Source organism: Ananas comosus, linkage group 4 (assembly GCF_001540865.1).
Source record: "Ananas comosus cultivar F153 linkage group 4, ASM154086v1, whole genome shotgun sequence".
Lineage (NCBI taxonomy): Eukaryota > Viridiplantae > Streptophyta > Magnoliopsida > Poales > Bromeliaceae > Ananas > Ananas comosus.
In genome coordinates, this window is record NC_033624.1 from 4782192 (window position 1) to 4806860 (window position 24669).

The 24669-nt window shown below is 33.7% G+C and overlaps 2 protein-coding genes across 2 annotated transcripts in view; both read right to left on the minus strand.

The window, feature by feature from the left end:
• LOC109708424 overlaps positions 1 to 5564 on the minus strand; it is a 9779-nt gene extending 4215 nt beyond the window's left edge. The window contains exons 1-2 of the mRNA XM_020230160.1: positions 5156 to 5564; positions 1550 to 1689 (exon numbers count right to left, since the gene is read on the minus strand). Of these exons, the coding sequence (XP_020085749.1) occupies positions 1550 to 1689; positions 5156 to 5501 (486 nt within the window). The 5' untranslated portion in view covers positions 5502 to 5564. The remainder of the gene's footprint in view (positions 1 to 1549; positions 1690 to 5155) is intronic.
• Positions 12022 to 22693, minus strand: LOC109708777. The gene is made up of 4 exons (XM_020230599.1): positions 22690 to 22693; positions 21190 to 21543; positions 20559 to 20891; positions 12022 to 12131 (listed from the first exon to the last, which is right to left on the minus strand). The coding sequence occupies exons 1-4, from the start codon at positions 22691 to 22693 to the stop codon at positions 12022 to 12024; spliced, it is 801 nt and encodes a 266-aa protein (XP_020086188.1).

Genomic DNA, 24669 nt, shown 5'->3' on the forward strand with positions numbered 1-24669 from the left:
GAATTTTGAAATCTGAAATCTGAAATCTGAAATCTGAAATGTGAAATCTGAAATTTGAATTTTAAATATAAATATTTAAAATTTAAAATTTAAAATTTAAAATTTTAAAAATTTGAAATTTATAATTTGAAGATTAAAACTTGTAATTTAAAATTTAAAATTTTTTATTTTTAAATTTAAATTTTAAAATCTAAAATCTCAAATTTTAAATTTTATCTTAAATTTGAGATTTGAAAATTAAAATTAAAATTTAAAATTTAAAGCTTGAAATATATTTTTTAAATTTTAAGATTTAAAATTTAAAATTTAAAAATTCAAAAATGAATCTGAAAATTAAAATTTAATATTAAGTTTAAATTTAAACATTGAATTTAAAATAAAAATAAAAATAAAAATTTGAAGTTTGAGTCCAAAAGTAGAATCAGATTTTAAGTAGCAGTTTTTTTCTTGCTTTTGATTCTGGGCTTTCAAAATTAGTTTTCTGATTCTAAAAGGCAAAATCAGATTTTAAAAATTAAGTTGTCAAACGTTCTATTGAGCCGAAAATCGCTTTTCAACCCAAAGACACTTTTTTAAAGGTTGGCCAAACACCCCCTTAGGCTAGCAGAGATGACCGAGTTTTTTTTATATTTCAATGAAATTTAGGAAACTTTTAAAGATACTGATTTTTGATGGTTCTAACTTGACTAGAACTTCACCACTGGGTTGGATTGGAAGTCTCCAATACTAAAAAAAAGTTTATAATTTGCACCGTTTGGTTTTGGAATAAGCAAAAACTAATTATTACAAAAATAGGTACAAGTCTGAGAATAAAAAAAAATAGCGTTTGGATGAAAATTGAATTGTTCCCAGGGATAAGAAAAATAATATTTGAATAGATAATATGGAATAAGAAAAATAGTGGATAGTTATATATAGAAAATGGAGGTGTTGGTGGGAATAGTTACACCAGCTTATTTCAGGTATCCGAGAACTATTATTCTAGAATAAAAAATTGACGTTTGGGTATAAAGGGGGAGGATAAGGGGTTATTCCACCCCTTAAACCCTAACCAAGTGTGCTACCAAAGTGTAGTGGGGGATACCTTCCGAAATGACAACTAAATCACATGAAGACAACTAAATCTTAGGGGAATCATTATTATTCTAAACGTATAATTCTTAATTGAAGAGTTCAAAAATCGGAACACCAACTCCTTTATACTTTCAAAAGTATAGTAGCTTAATACTATACCTTAAGGGTAAATTTAATTGTACCACTCAAAAAGTATAGAATAAATTCATGCATGTACAGTTTAAAAATTTTGAAGCATCAATTTATACCCTTGTAAAGCATATATATTGCAATTTACCCATTATGTTCATTTTATGTAAAAAGTTATGATATTATATTGATTTGTGTGAGTATTTTTGGTATATAATTAACAAAGGGCATGTCATGATATTTCATATCTTGTGGAGGATATTTACAAAATATTTAGTTCTTTAATAAAGAGCTAGCGCTTGAGTAACGTTACCAAATAAATTACACATGGAGGAGTTATACATACCTGGAAGAAGATTACATCCGGATCATGCTCTTCTAGAAGACGGCCAATCGCTTCAATCCTTTCAGGCCACACCCTCCCAAAACGGTCCGTCACTTCTTGCTTCCAAACATTGTAAGTCATGAATTTTTGGTAATTTATCTCTGCCATTATATAACCCAATTATTTTAAAAATATAATTAACTTGCTCCTACGAAAGGCAATTATTTTTTTAAAAATGTTTAGGATCTATATTTTTGAGTTCGCAAAAGTTAGAATAACAATTTTCGAGCAAATAAACATAAAATATAAGGAAAATTTTCTCAATACCCTTCTAAACTATCTAATTTCATAAATACCCATCTAAAAATTGAAATATCATGTGTACCTTCCTAAATTTAAAAAACTTTCAAAAATAACCCTACTATTAAGTGCCCATCCAAATTGAAGTTAATAATATTTAAATTCCAACTTTACCCCTCTTATATTTAATGGTCAATTACTTACTTTATTTCATAAATACCCCTGTTATATTTGAAATTTAACTAAACTCTATCTAGACTAAAGATTTAGTAAAATTTGATTGATTTAGTTTAGAAAAATTATTCATTTCAATTAGAAATAAATATTTCTATTTCAAATAAATTGTAGTTAAATTAAATTTTATTTTGCTTCATTGTTAAAATGAGAAGATAATTCATTTTAGTTATATTTTTTTTTACTATAACGATTGTAAAATAATAAAAAATTTTAATTTGACTACTTAAAGTAGAGAAAGTTTATGGTTGTGAATACACATTATAACTGAGAGCAATACATTAGTATAAAATTCGACCCCAGATAAAAAATTAGTTTTATTATGAAAAGACTCACTAAATTTTTATAATCAATGGACATTATATGAACCAATAATAGTTTGAAATAACAAATTGAAAACATGAAATTTTAATTAATAAAAATTTCATAAAGTAAGATAATTATTCCATCAAATTTTAATACCTTTACCTAATTTTCATATGAAAATAGCAAAATTCATTCAATAGCTAATTAACTGATTAATTGAATTTCTATATTTAATTGATTAAAATATTTGAAATCAAAATAAACAAAATTTGAATGGATAAAAATTTTAAAAAAGAAATGGGTTAGCATACATTTATATACCCCTCACCAATTTTCAATATTTAGAGATAAAATAGACAATTTATTCTTAACCTTCATTATACTATAATGTAACTAAGATTAAAACGATCCCAACTAATGATAGTATATTTTGGAGTTTTTTTAAAACAAATTAAATATTCATAGGATTAATTTTGATATTTCAAATTGTTAGGGGCATTTATTATAATCTTGAACTTGTCAAGGGCATGAATGAAATTGTCTCTCTAAAGAAATAGTGAACAAAGGGTAAAATGGTAATTTTATATTTTAAAGTAAAGTAAAAAAATGTTGAGCTAACAGAAGTTAGCAAAATAGTAACTGTAAGGGCATTTATGAAAGAAATATTGTATTTAGAGGGTATTTGTGAAATTTTAAAAATTTGAAGGGTATTTATGATATTTCATAATTTTGTGAGGGTACAGATGAAATTAACCCTAAAATATATTTAAAATAATATTTTATTTAATAGTATAATAGTCATGTCGTGAGAGAGATCTATTTTTAGCGCTGAACTAAAAAGGTCAAGTGATCAATTATGTTACTATTACATCAAGCCCTTCGTGATGTAGACTTATTCTCAAATACTGAGGCATCCTATTTGAAAATGGAAACTATTCAATATAATTTACGATATTTGAATATTTTAGCAACCAAAAAAAAAAAAAAATTCAATATAAATGATGTTGAAAAATTATGAAATTCAGAGTTTAAAAAATTTAATTGCCCTAAATTATCTTTAAATTTGTCTATCATCAAAATGAACATCCGAACATAACAAGGGGCTTTACATCACGACGGACTCAATGATATTATTATGTTAATAATACCCCAGCCAAATTCTATATAAATAATTAATTAAGCAGTTGTTAACATGTGAGTTGCATACGAATATTTTTAAAATTTTATTTTATAAAAAAAAAAATTAATTAACGTAGAAAAAAAATCTGATTTTTAAAATTCATAAAAAATTATAGATAATTTAAAACTTAATTATTCGTGGAGATAATTTTTTTAAAAAAATTAGATAAGATTTATATAGTAGATATTACTATATGATTGCATTTTCAAATTATTCTTTCCTTGTTTTCATTTTAATTTTTTATTTATAAATAATAGTAGTTTGTCTTAAATAAGATAATTATGTATCAATAATTCGGGTAGCTACTAGGCAAAAGTAAAAAACTTCGGTTTTCGATTTTATATATTATTTAGCGGAGAAGGAATCATCCGGGGACATATATATAGTGAGAGAGAGAATCCAGCTTGTGTGTTTTTAGAAGCATACTGCTCTTCATGCTATTAAGTTATTTTTTATGCTGAGATTTTCGAATTGACGATCGGTTCTATTAGACTTGATTTAAAATATTTGAAGTACTTTCTAAATAAATTTCACAAATTTTTGATATCATTTATATATCTAGTGATCGAAAAAGCTCAAAATCAACAGTTGAAAATAAAAATCTCACAGAAAGTGATGATATGACGGTAAAATTTTAGATCAAAGATATTGATCTTGTTTTATTTAGTATAAAAAGTTTTCCATCAAAATTTTACGTAATTTGAATATTTCTTTACATTTAAACTTGCAAACAGCTCACCGCGACCATTAAAATTATTGATTTTAAGTCTCTTCGATCACTAAATAAATGATATCGAAAAATCGTGAATTTTAATTTCTAAACACTTTAAATATTCTAAATCAAGTCTAATGGAGCATGTCATTGATGCGGAAGTCCCAATGTCGAAAACTATTTGATAGCACGAAAGTCATCTATTTCTAAAAGCACACAAGCCCTATCCCCCCTTCTCTCTCCCTATATATAAAGAACTAGACTAGAATAATATTAATAGCACCAAATGATTGGGTGCTATTAATAGCATAGTAGTCGAACTCAAGAATATAATTGATAGTAAGGGATACCACTTTCTGCCAAAATAATAGGGCACTGTATAGATCGGGGATAAGGGGAGGTATAACCCCTTATCCCCTTTTATATCCAAACGTAAATTTTTTTTTTCTGAGAATAGTAGTTCTCGGATATCTGAAATAAGCTGGTATAACTATCCTCACCAACACATCCATTTTCTATATATAACTACCATTGTTTTTCTTATTCCATATTATCTATCCAAACACTATTTTTCTTATCCCCGGAAATAATCTAATTTGCATCCAAACGCTATTTTTCTTATCTCCATACTTGTACCTATCCCTGTAATAACTAGTTCTTGCTTATATCCGAACCAAACAATGCACTAGTAGGTGTCTTGAGTTAGTGGGGATAGTTAAAAAAGTAAATAATATTTCAAGGACTAAAAAACTAGCGGATAATTACTATTCATGTAGATAGGTGCGTGGAATAGTAAATAATCCAATGACTAAAAATTAAATAGTAATTAGCATTAATCTACTATCTATGATATTACGTGTATATATGTCATGTTGCAGAAATACGAAAATATTACCAGGCTGGTAGAAGAAGTAATCTTTGTTAGGAATCAAGCCGCGGCCGCCTCTGCTGATCCGTCCAGCTGCTTGACATGCTCCTTCAAGTAGCGTGTTGGCCGCGCCGACTGCGCTCCCGGGGCGATCATCCTCGGGACGCTCAGTCGACCTCGACGAAGTCGCCAAGTTCCACGCCCCCCACGCAACCAGGGCAGTCCCGGCCACCTTCGCGCCCACCTTCACGGCCTTTTCGATCGACGTTGACAAAGTCGCATCGTTTTCTTCTTCCGAATTGTCGCGCCGAACGGCGCCACGCCTGCCGTCGGCTCCGGCCGGGAGCTGTGAAGAGCTCTCAGAATTACCCATCTCTGCCCCCACACGTAGCTCAGGCTTTTATTTTCTCTGTGAGAAAAGCTTCTGCGCAAGCAAGAGAACTCAAGCATATATATACACACACAGGGTACTTATTACTTAAGGATGAAGGAAGAGTTAAAAGAACTTAGTGCAGGAGGATCGGTGGCGCGGTAGCCATTCATTTCAAAAGCTCGAGACATTAGAAATACACAATCAATTTATTTAAAGTGTCCAGATACAGCATTCACTTATTTCGATTGTGACTCAACCCATCTAGTCTTAATTACACCATTTCGAACATGACTTAGCCCACTTTGCCTCGCTCCACATAGCAGAATGCTGGCCCATTTAAGCCAATATTTAGAATTTCTACTCCTGCACTTATTTATTAATTTAAATTATATAAATAATAGATGTTCCATAAAAATTTATATAATAAAAAATAGTGTTTTCATACTATATTTGATACGTAACTCAATGTCACAGACTTAAAGCGAAATCGTTTATCTAGCTCGTACGCCGCTCGTCTTCCTTCGCGAAATGTGCAACTTCGCTGAAAGGAGATTTGGGAAAAAAGTAGTGCCAAAAAGGGCACACAGGGGGATATGGAAATGTTGACCATCGTTGCAACGTGGTGGGTATTATGGTTGGAGCGCAACAAAAGAATTTTTCAGCAATCAAGACGGGTGCTGGGGAGTCTATTTTTGGAGATCAGAGTGCTTAGAGACTCGTGGAATCGTTCATGTAGTTGATATGTGATGTTTTTGTTTTTCTTTTTGGATTTCTTTCTCTTTTCTTCTTTTCTTTTCTCTTTTGTCTTTCTTTTGTTTTTCTCTTGTACCTTAAGTTTGTCTTTTTCTTTTCCTCTTTCTTTCCTCTCGAGGCCCTGGATGTCTCAATCTGTAGCTAAGTTCACTCCCTAGTTGAATGAAGCGGCAGCATGCTGCTTTTTCTCAAAAAAAAAAAAAAAACCTTGATCTATTCACCCTAAACTAAATACAAGAGAGAGAGAATTTGAGGAGCATTGTTTATTAATAAGAGAAAGGATTACAACTGATTTTCTAAGTAGAGGAGGTGGAGGCCACAACCAAATATAAATTACTCGCCATGAAATTACAAATAAAAAGATGCCAAGTGACGCATAACTATAAGGCAAAGGGTGTAGCTACAAGCTCATAAGAGGCTACACTTATTGCACTCCTAGAAAGACTCTTGACACTTCGACATTCGTGCCATCAGTCTTGAAATCCGTATGGAAGCTTTTAGAATGTCCCAACAAAATCTCTGAAAGAACTTTCCTTCGAAGTTTGGGTGATTGCAAAGGAAAAGTTAGCAAAACATATTTTGTTTGTGACACCTAGCTTTTATTTTGCACGATGGCTCTGCTGGTTGGGTGCATCAACATTTTGTTCAAAACATTTCTTTTAAATTGCTCAAGCATTTGATAGTTGAAGAGTATAATCAAATGCCTAAAACTATATATTATATAGGGCTTATAAATTGTTTTTTTTTAAATAATATAAATTATCTTACAGATAAAGTATAGCATTTTCTCAAATCATAAATACTAAAACTCTCTATTGAGCGAAAATTAAACTTTTTAACTTTCACTCACAATTTTTTTTTTTTCAAACCTAACATTATTTATTCCAATATCAAAATACAACTTCAGTGTCTCAACTTTTAGAAAAGTTTTACATGGGGTTTTCTTTTTTTTTAAAAAAAAGTAAATTTTAGATATCAACCACTTATAAATATCACAGAGTGTCCAACTTTCTCGCGGTTAACTCCATCCCTAGAGCATCCCTAGAACAAGTGGCAAAGAATTTGGTGGTTAGTACCCGATGCCCAAGTTCGAATCCTAGTTGATTCATATTTCCAGCTAAGTTTATTTCTAAATGAAATAAACGAAGCGGATAGCGTGTTATCTATTTCTCAAAAAAACAAAAAAACTCCAACAAAAAGTTGCACTCCAACTTATAAATTTTAACAGAAATGCAACTCGAGCAATAAAAATAATGTACTTATAAAAATTTAAATATATACATTATATTCATTTTTAAAAGAGAATAGGATGCAAATTAAAAATTTTCAAAAAGTCCGGGGACTAACTATGCAATTTATTGTACTAAGGGAACATGACAGAAGCTTGACATATTAAATTAAAGAAGTTTATTATGTGTATATATTTATTCATTTTCATGTGGAACTTCAATTCTTGAGTTCTCGAATCCCTAAAGTAAGTTGGTATAGTTCCGCATAAGTTTAGAACTGTTGTTCCATTCTTTTTTCCGAAATAAGTTTGTTCTCAAGAAGAAACAAAATTAATTAAAATTAAAATTTAATTTTAATTAAATATATTAAATTATTATTTAATCTAATTAATATATTTAAATCATTATCAATTGCTTAAATAAAAAAGTAATTAATGAATTTATTACCTATAATTAATTAGTTAATTAATTATTAATAATTTAATATGTTTATCCCTAAACTAATATTTATATTGGTCAACCATTAATATTTTTATTAGTCTAATTATTTTTTTTCCTAGTTATCTAACTAAAATAATTTATTAAATAATTAAAAGTTAAATTATTTTTAATATTTAATTAATTAATTAATATATTTTTATTATCTTATACAATATTCATAGCTAATAAATTTGTTAATGTATTAAATTATTTTTATTTAATATTTTGATGTTAATTAATTAGATGAAATATTTTTAATTTAAAGTTATAACTCTTATTCCTGCTGTTCCAATCTAACCATCAAAACATTATTTATCTTATTCTCATAAAAATATTATCCATTTTTTTTTCAAACGCAAAACTGATATAGCTCCTGTTGCATAAAAAATTCACAAATTTTGAGGTTTTGCAAAATTGGGCCGCCTTTTTAGATTTTGCAGATTCTGTCCGAATTTTCAGCAAACTGATCAAAATGCCCTTATTAATTTTTCGCTCTCCTCTTTTTCTCTCCTTTTTTTTTCTCTCGTTCATTTTTTTTTCTCTCACCGAAGAAGGCAGCGGAGGCAGAGGCGGAGGCGGAAACGGTCCGCCTCGCGTCTCACCCACATGCCCTCGCCCTCGCCCTCGCCCTCGCCCTGGTCCGCGCAGCCCCTCGCCTTCCTCGCTCCGACCCTGCCGAGACTACACTGCAACTCTCTTTTTTTCCCTCTCCGACCCTCCTCCACCATCTCCGACGACGACGCTTCTCTCGCCCTTTCCCGCCCTTCTCGTCCTCTCCCACTCCCTCCTCGTCCGTCGCCTTCGACGGCGATGCATCTTCGCCGACGCCGACGCCACAGAGGTCGCTGCGGCGCCACAGTCTCGGAGCGGGAGGTCCTTAGCAGCGTCGTCGCCGGCGGCCGTTAGCAGCGAGGGGTGACTAAAAAAAAATTGTAGAAAAAAAAAGAAGAAAAAAATAAAGACAAAAAATTATAGAAAATGAAAGATGAAGATGAAATTGCGCCGTTAAAATAAAATTTCACTATTTTAAAAGAACGTTGTACTATTATGAATATAAATTGCACTATTTAAGATATAAACTCCACCCTTTAAGATAAAAATTATACTCTTTCAACGAAAATTATACTATTTTGGAGATATTTACATTATTTTTTCTCTTATTGCACTCTTCGAGATATAAACTACATTCTTTAAGATGAAAGTTATACTTTTTAAACTAAAGTTGCACTCTTTGAGAGATATTTACACTGCTTCTTCTCTTCTTGAATTCTTTGATATGTAAACTGTATCCCTTAAAAAATATTTATACTATTTCTATTCTTGTTGCATTGTTTCTTCTTTTATTGCACTATTTCTCCTCTAGTTATACTATTTTTCCTTTTAAAAGATGCGACAAGAGAAGAAACAGTGTAAAATATCTCTCAAATAGTGTAATAAGAGAAAAAATAGTGTAAATATCTCTCAAAGAGTGCAATTTTCGTTTAAAGAGTGTAACTTTCATCTTAAAGGATACAGTTTAAATCTCAAAAAGTGCAAAAAGAGAAAAAAAAAAATATAAATATCTCTCAAAGAGTGCAACTTTCGTTTAAAGAGTGTAACTTTCATCTCAATAAAAAAAGAAATAGTGTAAATATCTCTCAAAGAGTGCAATTTTAGTTTAAAGAGTATAATTTTTATCTTAAAGGGTACAGTTTATATGTTAAATAGTGCAACTTATATCCATAATAGTGCAACGTTCTTTTAAAACAGTGAATTTTATTTTAACGGTACAATTTCATCTTCATCTTTCTTTTTTATTATTTTTTTTCATTATTTTTTTCTTCTTCGTTCTTGTGTAATTTTTTTTTTTTGTCACCCATCTCTGTCAACGGCCGCGGTGCTGGCGACGACGCCGCTAAGGACCACCGCTCCGAGGCTGCGGCGCCGCAGCGACCTCCACGGCGTCGGTGTCAGTGAAGATGCGTCGTCGTCGAAGGCGGTGGAGGAAGAGGAGGGAGGGAAAGAGGTCGAGAAGGGTAGGGAAGAGCTAGAGAGGGTGAGAAATGAATCATCGTCGAAGACGGTAGAGAAGGGTCAGAGAGGGGAAAAAAAAAAGAGTCATCGCGCGACCTCGGCGGGATCGGAGGCGAGGAAGGCAAGGGGTGCGCGGGCGAATGAATGAGGGTGAGAGGTGAGGCGGGCAAATCAAAAAAGGTGGTTCAGTTTTGCAAAAGCACAAATCTAGTGAAATTTTTATGCAAATTGGCCCAAACTAAACTCAGAAATCAGAGGATAATGATTTACATATATATAGTAAAAAGGAATAAAGCTAAAAAAAGCAAGTAATAATAATCTACAACGAATAAAGATACATCATTATCATGGGGGCGGCAATAATTGTACCTAGGGAGCTCTTGCTTTTATTTTCAATTGTGCGTCCCGTGTCCTGTGTAAATTAATCGCGTCACAATTTAGTTTTTTCTTTTCAGTTAATTACACAATTAATTAGTACGCATGTTTCGCCATTTGGTTTGGAGTAAGTGAAGTTATGAAATTCAAGTTTTATACCTTTCAGTGTTTGTTTTAGTGTAATTCAAAAAAATAATATAACTCAAGTTATATTAAACCTCTATTTCATTTATTCGTAACTTTTTTCTCTAGAGCATCGAACTCAATTTTCACCGCATTCAACTATTTCTAAAAAAATTATTAAATATTAAAGGGTAAACTTCGAATACCACCCCTATGATTTTACACTTACTCACTTTATTGCCATGTAGTTTAAAGTGTATCAAGTTAGTGTCCTCTGCTTTCATTTTTATCTTTTCGTCAGCTTTTTCGTTAATATTTCATTAAATTATATATAAAAAACTTTGAACCATAGGATACTAAAATGAGAAACCAAGTTTCCATATGAATGATATTTGAAATTTTTTCAATATTAAAATCTAAATTCTACTTTCTGTACAATGGGTTAGAATTATCATTTTTACAATTAATTAGGATTACCTTTAAATAATAACGAAGAACTCGATTATTTAATATGTTGGATTTTGCAGGGATAAATTTACCACTACACTTAGGAGGTAATGTATAACATATGGAAACTTGGAGTTGCGATGTCACCTTTGATCTAGGGGATCAAAGTGAGGATTGAGCTAGTTGGACATCATCCNCGTCGTAGCCACCCTGCGCTCTAGGCAATCCAACGACGAAGTCCATAGTGATGTACTCCCACTTCCACTCGGGCACTGGGAGACTCTGAAGCTTGTCCTCTGCTTCAGTCGCACGAGAAAGAGAGAGAAACGAGAGACTTAATTAGTGAAGTGCATGCACACCCTCCTTAATTAAACAGATATGCATGCAATGGGAGGGGGTGTACGTGCAAGTTGCTAAGCACAAGCATGTTGATAAGCATGCATGGTACACGTGGCTCCAAGCCACCATAATTAGTATGCAACCCACTCAAAGAAACTAATTAATTACATAATAAATAAAACAAGGATACTACAATAAACTAGGCCAAAGAGAGAGGATTTCCAATGCGTCATCTGCTGTTTAACCCTGTGAACTATCAACACAGGGTTTGGCTGGATTTTTCTGAAGATAAGATCTTTCCTAACCCTCCATACAGCCCACCAGCTAGCAACTAATTCAGTTAGGCGTTTCTCCCCGGTCTGCCAACCTTTCCTAGTCATCCGCTGATCCTAGGTGTAGTGCACATTGTCTCCCAGGTCAGTAATCTAAATGTCGTCCGCATCCTGTAACAGTAAGAATTTGAAGAAAACACACCTAGTGAACAGATGGTCAACTGTTTCCTCATCTGATCCACACAGCACACGACTGATGTCTCCCGACCATCCTCGCTTCATAAGGTTATCCGTTGTAAGAAGTCTCTTCTTAAGTACAAGCCAGCTAAACACTTTTACTTTTAGAGGGATACGTAATGACCAGATCTTGTTGCTCCGTGGGTCCCTCGTACCCCCATCATTCAACATGGTATAAACCGATCTGACTGAGAACTGGCCGTTGGAACTCCACCTCCACATTATTGTATCAGGTCGTTGGTCAACTTCTAATCAGATAATCTTGCTCTCAGCTCCAAAAGGTTGGCCCTCTGACTCTGCAAAAATCTGGTCGTACTTCCCGTGAACTTCGACCAGTTCCATTGAATTAAGATTTGGGGAGACTGAGGGAAAAAACTCCTTTCTTTTTAATAATAAAGAGTGAATTTTGATTTGAGGAGATTGAGGGAAAAAACTCCTTTCTTTTTAATAATAATTATTTAGATTCAAATATNAAAATCTGAGATAAAGAGAGTTAAACTTTGGTTTGAATGATCTTCTTGGCTGCCTAAAAGTGTTGAATTAAGGATTCTAGGTGCTACTAGTATGTAAGAAACCTAGAAATTATGTTAGGAACATCATATATGTATGCATATACTTATAAATGGTTGTTGAGGATGAAAATCTAAAATAGATTAATCCTAAACCTGATTGGAAGGATGTTTCCTGCTATGTAGAGAAGTTGAACAAGAATTTATTAGGTGCTGAAATTCTAAACATTATGAAGAACCCTATAGAACTAACTTTGTGTTATGTATGTATATATGTATACACATATGAATGGTTATTAGGAACGAAACTTGGGAGATAACCTATTGGAACTTGAAAACCTGAAATCAGGTTGGTGTGTTATTTAACAGGAATTGAGGTAAGTTCTCTGGTTGAAGCTTAGATTACTATGTGTGTTCTATACAAGTTGTGTAGAATCAAGTTATGTGAAACCTAAGCCTAGAAATGCACTTTTGCAGGATAGAAGTCCTAAAATGAAATTGACCGCGTACAAACCTAATTGAGGGTAAAACAAACGCGTTGGCGAAGTCGGTTCGGCAATCCGTCGAGCCTACGCGAAGATATCGCCAAAAGAACATTTTCGGCGACAAGTGTCGGGAGCGCGGGTCGCGATTCGTGGAGAAGTGCGAGAAGCTGATTTCTCTCATTCCGGTATCAAATAAAGGTGGGTTGTGCTTTACCGAAGTGATTAGGTCACTTCCATGCCAAAGTAAAATATGGTTTCATTTGACGCATTTGACTATGATTGTCGACATATAAACATAATGCTATAAGATATGTGATGAATAGGCATATATGATTAATGATTTATGAATGCATTATGGTTTATGCTAGATGATGTATAATGGTAATCAGATGATGAACATGCTAGAGACATATGAATATGCTGTATATCATGCTAGATACATATAAATGTCGATATATGAATAGATGCATAGTTATGCTAAATTCATATGTTCAATACATGATATATAAATGTTGGACCTGTAAATGCCAAGGGCAGGTAAATTGGATATGACTTGTGAACGTAGATGCTAAAGCATACATAATTGTCGACATGTAAAAGCGAACATCTGATGCGTATGTCTCAACATATATGAAAATGAATGTACTATAGTTCAAGCTATATAAATGTCGATAATTCTCTTTGTTTAGAAACCTCAACGGTAATAAGATGCATGAAAACATGTGAACTGTGAACCTAGGCAAGGATACCTAGGGTGATATATAGATCGAGTGGCATGAAACCTAAGTTATTAAACATAGGTTGGGCATTGAATAGATCGAGTGGCATGAACCTAGTATTGTTGAACATAGGTCGGACATTAACCTAGTGTCATTGGACATAGGTCAAGCAAGTAAACCTAGAGTGGAGATCTAGGAGAAAGAATACAAAACCTAATGTAAATGAACCTAGGTTATGATGTAAAGAAATACTCAGTAAAAGTAGACTAAGTTACGAATTATAGTGGTAATAGGACCACTAGAAAGTGAATGGTATAGACCTAGAAAGGTCGTCGACATAGGGTAAAAGAGTAAAACCCTTAAGTTGTGAAAATGAATTCCGGAATCCCTAGGAATGGTGCTGATGGCAAGAGTAGAATCAGAACTACGGGATCGACGGTTCTCCTCTCCCGGTAGTGATTCAACGGGATCGACGGTTCTCCTCTCCTGGTGTGAGCTCAACGGGTTTGACGGTTCTCCTCGCCCGTTAAGCTTGAGCGACTTAGGGTCACAGGGATCGACGGTTCTCCTCTCCCTGTGATGGACCTAGTGTCGCGTGGACTTAAGGCTGAGGTGCTTGTGANCAATTTAGTACTCTGTGGTTTCATTTTTTTTCTTTTTATTATTCACTCCACTAATTTTTTTCGTCAAGTAAATGACAAAGTTAAAAATTAAAAGTTACTAAAATTCGATAAAGCTAGATAGAATATTTGAAGTTTTTTGTATATAACTTAACGAAATGTTAGCAGAGGAGTTGGTGAAGAGAAAAAAAATGAAACCACATTTTAAACTACATGATACTAAAGAGAGAAAGTGCGAAATTATGACGGTGGTATTTGAAATTTACCCAAATGCTTATGAGCAATTGAATATATCAATCAAATAATAATAACAGATTGATTCCGATTCTAATTCTGATTTCTATTCTTATTATGGAGCAAGCAAATTAAGAGATTTCATCGTTTCGTTTTTCATCCTAGTTTGTTATGATTTCGATTCTGGTTTGTTCTGATTTTGATTCTAGTTTTTTATTTTTTTGCTCATCTATTCTCTCATTAGTTTTTCGACTTTTAGAAGAGTTTTACATGAAGTTTAATAACGTCATAAATGCCTCAAGTTCTCCAACTTAGCAATATATTTTATAAACTCCAATGTGAGAAATTTGACATATTTATAAAAGTTTGTAGTGCGCTAGTTCCTTCACTTTTGACATATTTTATATGTCATCTGTAAACACACCTAATAACAAACAAATTTCTACAAAATTTAAGTGATCAGATCTATCCTTCCAAAGTTCTGCTATGATCCTAATTCCTCTTTGTATTTTATTATTAGTCTTCTTTTTGTTTTTTAACAGATGGTAAGTAAAATAATAACTTTGCAATTATAAATTTGTCCATCACAAAATTTCGAATGATTAGGAGTGTGGATATATGCCCTCCCAAGAAACCCTAATGGTCATCTTCTTTCTCTATTAAAAATTTAATTCGGACCCCTAAAGGAAAATGATGAGCTTTTCCATGAATTCCTGTTTAATTACAAAATTTTATTTTAATAAATTGTAGTAAAAAGCTGATTTAAAAATAAAAAGGATAGGAGAAATGGGAAGATAAGATATTGGAGGTGTGAACCTGTCATTATGCTTCTCGATTTGTGGCTAATCATGAAGTTGATGTCTGGTGATGAATGGAAATATTGATGGCAACTGGGTGGGACCAGGACAGTGTGAAATAACCGTTGTACTCTAAAAATTTAAGCTGTTAAAGAACGGTGTTTAAATATTTTTATATTTAACACTTTCCATCACGTATGGGCTCGAGATTTTTTAATCGGCCCATGACGTGGGCTTGAATTAAATGAAAGAAAATTAATATGCTAGAAGCCTATCATAACTCGAACTCGGAATCTCCTGCTCTGATACCATGTGAAACAACCGTTGTACTCTAAAAATTTAAGCTGTTAGAGAACGGTGTTTAAACATTTTTATATTTAACAGACGGAACCCTTCCCGTCCCTTTCTCATCCCCACCCCTAAGGAGTTTTAGAATTTCTGTCTCAGTTAAATTTTTGTGGAGGAAAAAAGAAAAATCTTCATCCTAAGGGAGATTTTTTTAAAAAAATACACTAAATTAATTATTTGTATTTAAAAGTTAATAAAATATAATTTAAGTTTAATTCAAATTAGCTTGAATTTTATACGATTAATAAGTTTATTTTTTAGTCTTTTTGTATAAAATAGTCTACTAGTTTTACGTTTTTACAAAAATGGACCACTATTATTTTTTTTCATATAAGGAGTACTTACCCATGTGCCTGTCTCTCCTATATCGCTGCTCGCAGACTCATGTCTCTGCAGATAATGACAGCCTCGAGCGCTCATCTCACCTACACTGTATCCATGTCGATCCCTCCGTTTCGCATCGTGGTGTTCCTCACAAGCGAAAGAAAGACGACGAACTTAATCCGCTCGTCGTCGTGACTGCTCGAAAATTCGCCGGAGGCGGAGACGAACGTGGCTGAGGAGGAGAGTGGGGTGGGGCCCACAAACCCAAATTAAAGAGATGATTGTCTATATTTTCAAAAGAAAATAGAGAAAAAAATAGTCAATCACTAAGACCCACACCTTAAAATTAAATGGATTGGGCAACATCAGAATAAAACCATGAGAATTAATAAAATTTTATTTATAGATAAATAAAATTTATTGGGACCCATACCCGGAACTTAAAAGAGTTGGACCACACACTACACCAGAATTAGGTTATAGGGACACATGTTTGGGACACTTTTGAGTAAGTGTCCCATTTATGCTAAAACTTAAAAAAACATCTACTAATGCCTAAATATAAAGCCCAATCCAACCAAAAATAAAAGATTACTCTACTCAACCCACCACACACAGTCTATTTGGCCCAATTACAAATAGAAAAGAAAAAAAAAGAAAAATTAATTACCACATTTTCTTCTCTCTTTACTCAATCTACTGAAATTCTAGACGAAGAGCCTTTCCTGTCGTCCTCCTCTGCCACCGCAGCCAACGAGATAGAGTTTCGACGGTTGCTAAATGCTTAAATAAGTGTTGGTAAATTTGCAGTACTCTTTTAGGTTATAGCGACACTCTTTAACTGTCACTATATACCTAGCGACTCCACATATAGCAACACTTTTTAAAAGTGTCGGTAATTTTAGCTAGCAGCACTTTTTTGACATGTACCTATATTTAAAAGTGTCGCTATAGATCGTTTTTGTTGTAGTGACAACAGTATAAGGCCATGAAAATTAATAGAGTTTTGTAGATACTATTTAATTGTACTGAAGAAAGATGTCCAGGGGACAATGTATACCCTCTAACGAAGCTCGGGAAAATATTTCCGTGTATTTTACGTGTGGACAAATCATATAATTAGAGCAAATTACAAATTTAGCCCTTATAGTTTGGTCAGGGTTTCAGTTTTATTCTCTGATTTCACCATAATTAATTAAAGATTGAGTCCAAAATTTTAACATAAATTCAATGTAGTGGAAGATTGGATTATGCTTGATTGGTGGAAACTAATCATATTGCATTTTTTTTTCTCGCTCAATCGGTCTTAGATCATAGAGATTGATTCACATGTCTGTTACATCGTGGATGAAGATTCTACCGCGTTCAAAAAGCCATTGTAGATCAGGCTATGAATAACTAAGTTTGTATTGCACTTTTCTAGATCCTTTAAATTCAGTGCATATGTTAATAAAGGATTAATTGCATGTAGCTTCTTGCAAACATTCGAATAGTAGATAGTATTCCTATAAAATTCAACATTTTATTTTTATCCTTACAAAAATTTTATCGTTTTCAAATATACTTCTACTGTAAGAATCCGCTAGAAAAATATAGTTAATCATAAATAAAATACTTAACTCTGACTAGTGAATGAGTTAAATTGATCTTTTTACCCATGTTATATTATTAAGTAAAATATTTTTTTAGGAGGACATTTCTGTATAATTAGGACTTTTGGAGAAATATGTTTGTAAGGACAAAAATATTATTTCACTTATGTCACGTCCCGAATTACATGTTTTTTTGGACACGCCAACAGATCCGCCGTATATATAGAAATTTTCTCTGTATACGAAGCGATAGCTGTACCTATAAACAAATTTAAGTTACAACCACAAGGTAAAGAACTGCTAAAGAAAAGGAATATATATAGCCTCGAAGGTTCCAATACATACAAAATGCCTACTACACCACTCGCTCCAGCGAGTACCCAGACAACAAAACGGTATGTACAAAAATCCCAAAACTATCTGTGGGAGGTACTCCTCTTGCACTGCAACCAGAGAAGGAATCTAGCTCGCGACTCCCTTTTCTCGATCGAAATCAGCAACAGCAGCAGCCGCAGACGAAAACTCTGCAAAAAGGGGTCAATAACTGGGTGTGAGAAATACTGCAAAAAGGAGTAATCCTCAGTAGGTATCGCTACCGATCTCAACGGCTCACCTACTTAGTCTACAGAAAATATGCACAAAGATCGTAAAGAAAGCTGAAAAACCCTACAGCTACATGCCACTGTACTATCGTTAACCACTATTCTGTAGATATAGGAATGCACTCTCTGACCCAATCTCATTAGGGACTGTGAACGCACCAGTCCCAACTGTCAAAGCTAAACCAACCACCACCACGCTAGGTTGTTGGTGGAGAGCAAGTCCAATTAGGACACTACGATATCAACGCAAAAGTACTAAGCCCAACTCCGAAGTGGCACTCGTGGCGCTATCCAACCGAATATGCAAGCGTGTCTTTGTCGAGCGTGTCTTTGCCGAGCTCAATCAGGCTCTTACAGGTTATAATCAAAACAAATAGGTCTAACTGGTCCTACAACCAAAACTCACGTGCCCTTGGTACAATCCGATGCAAAAACAACAAACTGGGTCCACCGTCAACCGCGACGACACCCGACAGTCTGGAACAGTCTACACACTACTGTAAAATAAGTTCGCTATTTTAGCACGAGCGTAAACTCGTCCTACACTAATCTGGGTGTCTATCGCATACTAACAGCGACGATACAAAAGAATAACAGCTCCTAAAGCTAAATCTGGTAATTTTCAGAAAGTGACAGTGTAGAATCTAAATATTTTCTCCTAAATCAATTCCAAGTCCAACATATAAAATTATACTACTAGCTTAACTCCAAATTCAAATATTAACTCTAATCCATGAATTTAAGTACTAGCAAGAAAATAAACAAATGATACATGTTGACAATATAAAAACTTAGAAGGTATTCCGACGATTTTGGTAAACTTCAATCCACCTCGAAATGCTAATCCAACCACGGTGAGAAGTCGAAAAAAGGGAAAAACACGCGCTCGCCGACCTCTAATGACGCAACCGCGACACACGCACACTCGAACAGCCCTTCAAATTGATGTCGAAAATCACCCGAGCTCGAACCACGGCCTCCACTAAGCGTACGATCAAAACTAGAGAGAGAGAGGAAAATAGAAAAGTGCACACTCTCAGTTAATTAGGTTGAAAAGCATGAGAGGGGTAGGTGGCATCCTTATCCACCAACTAAAAGACAACACTACCCTTTATCAACTCAAAATGACAGCTGAAGTACCGGTTTCCGATTTGGTTACCGGTACTCGGCCTCTCAACCCACAAGCTTGCACAAAGGGTACCGGTACTAGCCCGATGCCGTACCGGTACTCAGTAGCAAATTGGTGCAACTCGAGAGTATCAGTTCTGGAAATACACTGGGGTACTGGTACTCCCCTATATGGTATCGGTCCTCAATACTGAAATCCTGCACTTTGGGATTTCAGCGTCAGAACTCCACTCTCACTGGTGAATAGAACTAAAAAATTCCAATAATTAATCCAACATTGGAATTTGATTTCAACCATAATTAATTCTATATTTGTACCATATATTTGTACCATATATATGTATTCAAATTTACCAGAGAATACATATATATATGGTACAAATATTGGAATTTGATTTCAACCATAATTAATTCAAATTTAGTACGAAACGACATAAATTCAAATTTACCCTTAAATTAAGTTCCTACTCTAACCGTATAATTGACTCGATTGGAAGTTTCGTACTAAACTTTGTCCGTCCTTAGAGGTTCAATTTTCACAAAATTAAAGGGTGTCAAAATAATTGTACTAGCACACTTTTCAAAGAATAAAGTAATTATTAATGGATTTAATTTTCATGAAAAAACCTCTAGTTCGAATTTTATGGACCATATTTATAATAATTGATTGTAGCTTCCTCCTCCGCTTCAATATTATTACGTGCATCTGTCCATTAAAATATTACATATAATAAATTTATTTTTTAATTATTAATATTTAAAAATTAAAATTAATCTAACAGATATAATCTATACAATATAAAAAGCATGTAAATAAAATATTTTAGAGTTCAAATTCCAACTTTATCAATATGGTATAAAATATAAGTTTACATCCCGTGCATGAAATGATTTCTCCGCGATCTTAACTCACACCTAAACTATTAAAAAAGTGTCTACACCTGGTCTATAAATATGATATACACCAACTCTTAATTTTTAAAATTAATATTATACAATTTTGAAACAAGAGAATATTTGAATAACAGAGAAATATATATAAAAGGGAATATTTGAAACAAGAAAAAGCATAGGGGTCTATAAGATATTTCAAAAATTTTGAAAGGTATATAGGTAATTATTCATATAAAAAATAATTAAAATTTTAATTTTTATATATTTCGAAGGTTTTAAAAGTGAAGTGCACTAAATTTATTTATATACTCGGTGCACAAAATAGTTTTTTTACTTTAATGTGGATAAAACTAGGCCAATTTGCATAAAAAATCCATAAATTTTGAGCTTTTGCAAAGTTGGGCCACATTTTTTTAATTTTGCAGATTCGAGACGGATTTTTCGCCATCGAATGAAAATACCTTTGTTCCTTTTCTTTCTCTCTCTTCTTTTTTTTCTCTCTTTTTTTTTCCTTCGCTATTTTTTTTCTTCCGCTACCCGCCACTGAACCCTTTGCTGCACCCCCGTCGCCGCGCTCGCGCTCGCGCTCGCCCTCCTCGTCTCCGTCCGACCCCACCGCGCCTGGATCTCCCCCCGATCCCTCCACCCGCGCCGCTGGCGCTGCCACATCCCACCTTCTCCGCTCTACCGCGCCACGCTCCGCTGCCGTAGTCGCCAGGGGCCCGCATCCCACACGATGCCGCGGCCGCCGCCCGCGCCGCTGCTGCCACCCGCGCCGTTGCTGCTGCCGGATCCCACCTTCTCTGCTCCGCCGCGCCACGCTCCACTGCCGCTGCCGCCAGGACCCCGCATCCCACCTTCTTCGTAGGGCTTCAAGGAGGAGGAGGAGAAAGGAGGAAGAAGAGGAAGAAAAAAAAATAGTGTAAATTGGAGGAAGAAGAAGAAAAAATTAATATAAATTTTACTTAAATGGTATAAAATTAGGCAAAATGGTGCAAAATTGGGCGAAAAATTAGGCCAATTTCGATGAGAATTGCACAATTTTACACTATTTTGCTCAATTTTGCACGATTTCGTCCAAAATTGTATAATTTTTTCTTCTCCTCCTCTTTCTATTCCTTCTTTTTTTTTATACCATTACACCATTTTTCACACCTTAAAAAATTACATTTTTTGGACGCTCTCATCTCCATCGCCGGAGAGTAGGACTTGGACGGCGATCTTGAGGTGGGCGAGGTCGCGTCCTCGACAGCGAGTACCTTCGCGCCGCTGTCGCCGCCGCTGAGGTCGCACTCGCGCGCAAGCAGCTCCGCCTCCTCGTAAGGTTCTAGAACACGGGGCGATCCCCGATGTGGCGCCGCCACGGAGGCGAGACCCGGGGCGAGCCTTAGGCGTGCAGCGCGGAACTCGTCGGGGGTGAGATCGGAATAGGAGCGGGAGGAGGACGAAGAAGAGGAGAAGAGGGGAGAGAGGAGGAGGAGGAGGAGAGAGACGAGCTTGGGGAGGGGCGTTTTGGGAAGAGCTATGATTGGTAGGGAAGGGGAAGGCGTTGCGGAGGAGGAGAAGGCGGAAGAAAAAAATGGTGAAGGGAAAAAAAAGAAGAGAGAGAAAGAAAAGGAAGAAAGGTATTTTCGTCCGATGGCAAAAAATTCGGTCTGAATTTACAAAATTAAAAAAGGTGGCACAGTTTTGCAAAAGCTCAAAATTTATGAATTTTTTATGCAAATTGGCCATAAAACTATATAGATAATCCTCAACTACAATTATTTTGAATTGAAACGCACTCAAATTCTAATTTTTTTTAAATTTTAATTTTTAAACTGACTTAACTTAGAACAACAAAAGATAATTAAACTTTTTAAACCTGTGAAATTACTAATAAATTTAATAAAATTCACAATTTTTTTATAAAATTACTTAAGTCTAGAAATAAGAAGTTTACAAAGTTACGATACATTCTCACCAGAAATTTCTCACTAGATAGTCTCTATAAATATTTGTTTTTTTATTTTTTTCTAACTTTTCAAAACCTAAAATTTAACTTTGTCAAAATATTCACTTTAGTACTCTTTAATTTTAACTTTGCCACTGATTTAATGAAAAAAATTATTAAAATTGATAATAAAAAGATAAAAATAAAATCACAGGACACACTAAAAATTGATACACTTTAAACTATAAGGTACTAAAGTAAGAAAGTGTGAAACCACAGAGGTAGGATGTCAACGGGTCGGGTTTAATTGGGTCGGGTTTTTAAAAATCCGAACCCGAATCCGAAAACCAAATTAAAATCCGTACCCGAATCCGAACCCGGCGGGTTTTAAAAATCTATACCCATATCTGTACCCGACCAAAAACCCGAAACCAGAACCCGGACCCCAACCCGGCAGGTTTTAAAAATCTATACCGTTGAATGAAGATCTAAGGAATAAAAATTATTAAATATTTTATATATTATATAAATAAATAAAAATAAATTATGTATATATATAATTTATTCGGGTTCGGGTTTGGGTTCGGATCGGATAAATACAAAATTCATACCCGTATCCATATCGATCCATCGGGTTTTTATTTTCTATACTCATAACCGACTTCATACCCGTTTAGCTCAGGTAAACCCGCCCTGTTCGGGTTCGGATTCAGATAATATTTCGGGTATCCATACCCATTGACATCCCTGCACAGAGGAGTTTTTTTAAAAAAAATTACAAACCTTCATATTATAGCGGTACCAACACATTAATGATATGGTAAGTAAAAAACATGACTAACTAACTGTTCTTTGTATCGACGGCAAAGTTTAAATGTCAGAAAACGTTGACAGTCAACAATCCAATATTGCCGACATTTAATGGATCACATACACCACCTCCGGTTCCAGTTTTAATTACAAAGGATATATTAAGAACAATTAAAAAATAAATAAATAAATATATATATATGGAGAACCCCTCGACTATGGGTCATTCTAAATTAGCCTCCTCAGTTTATTTTTTTTATTTAATTGGCCTTAACTTTTAATTATTTAGAATCAAGTAATTTCGCCAAAAAAAAATTTTTATCAAACTGATTGATAATTCNGGAAAAAAAAGAAGAGAGAGAAAGAAAAGGAAGAAAGGTATTTTCGTCCGATGGCAAAAAATTCGGTCTGAATTTACAAAATTAAAAAAGGTGGCACAGTTTTGCAAAAGCTCAAAATTTATGAATTTTTTATGCAAATTGGCCATAAAACTATATAGATAATCCTCAACTACAATTATTTTGAATTGAAACGCACTCAAATTCTAATTTTTTTTAAATTTTAATTTTTAAACTGACTTAACTTAGAACAACAAAAGATAATTAAACTTTTTAAACCTGTGAAATTACTAATAAATTTAATAAAATTCACAATTTTTTTATAAAATTACTTAAGTCTAGAAATAAGAAGTTTACAAAGTTACGATACATTCTCACCAGAAATTTCTCACTAGATAGTCTCTATAAATATTTGTTTTTTTATTTTTTTCTAACTTTTCAAAACCTAAAATTTAACTTTGTCAAAATATTCACTTTAGTACTGATTTAATGAAAAAAATTATTGAAATTAATAATAAAAAGATAAAAATAAAATCACAGGACACACTAAAAATTGATACACTTTAAACTATAGGGTACTAAAGTAAGAAAGTGTGAAACCACAGAGGTAGGATGTCAACGGGTCGGGTTTGCGTCGGATTTTTAAAAACCCGAACCCGAACCCGAAAACCAAATTAAAATCCGTATCCGAATCCGAACCCGGCGGGTTTTAAAAATCCATACCCATATCTGTACTCGACCAAAAACCCGAAACCAGAACCCGGACCGCAACCCGGCAGGTTTTAAAAATCTATACCGTTGAATGAAGATCTAAGGGATAAGAATTATTAAATATTTTATATATTATATAAATAAATAAAAATAAATTATGTATATATATAATTTATTGGGGTTCGGGTTTGGGTTCAGATCGGATAAATACAAAATTCATACTCGTATCCATATCGATCCGTCGGGTTTTTATTTTCTATACTCATAACCGACTTCATACCCGTTTAGCTCAGGTAAACCCGCCCTGTTCGGGTTCGGATTCAGATAATATTTCGGGTATCCATACCCATTGACATCCCTGCACAGAGGAGTTTTTTTAAAAAAAATTACAAACCTTCATATTATAGCGGTACCAACACATTAATGATATGGTAAGTAAAAAACATGACTAACTAACTGTTCTTTGTATCGATGGCAAAGTTAAAAAGTCAGAAAACGTTGACAGTCAACAATCCAATATTGCCGACATTTAATGGATCACATACACCACCTCCAGTTCCAGTTTTAATTACAAAGGATATATTAAGAACAATTAAAATATATATATGGAGAACCCCTCGACTATGGGTCATTCTAAATTAGCCTCCTCAGTTTATTTTTTTTTATTTAATTGGCCTTAACTTTTAATTATTTAGAATCAAGTAATTTCGCCAAAAAAAATTTTTTATCAAACTGATTGATAATTCCATCAAATTAATAAATAAAATTGAATTTAATTAACTAGCTAATCGAGCCATGAAATATAACAAACTTTTTTTATGCCTAATTAATTGCAAAAACTTAAATAAAAATATTA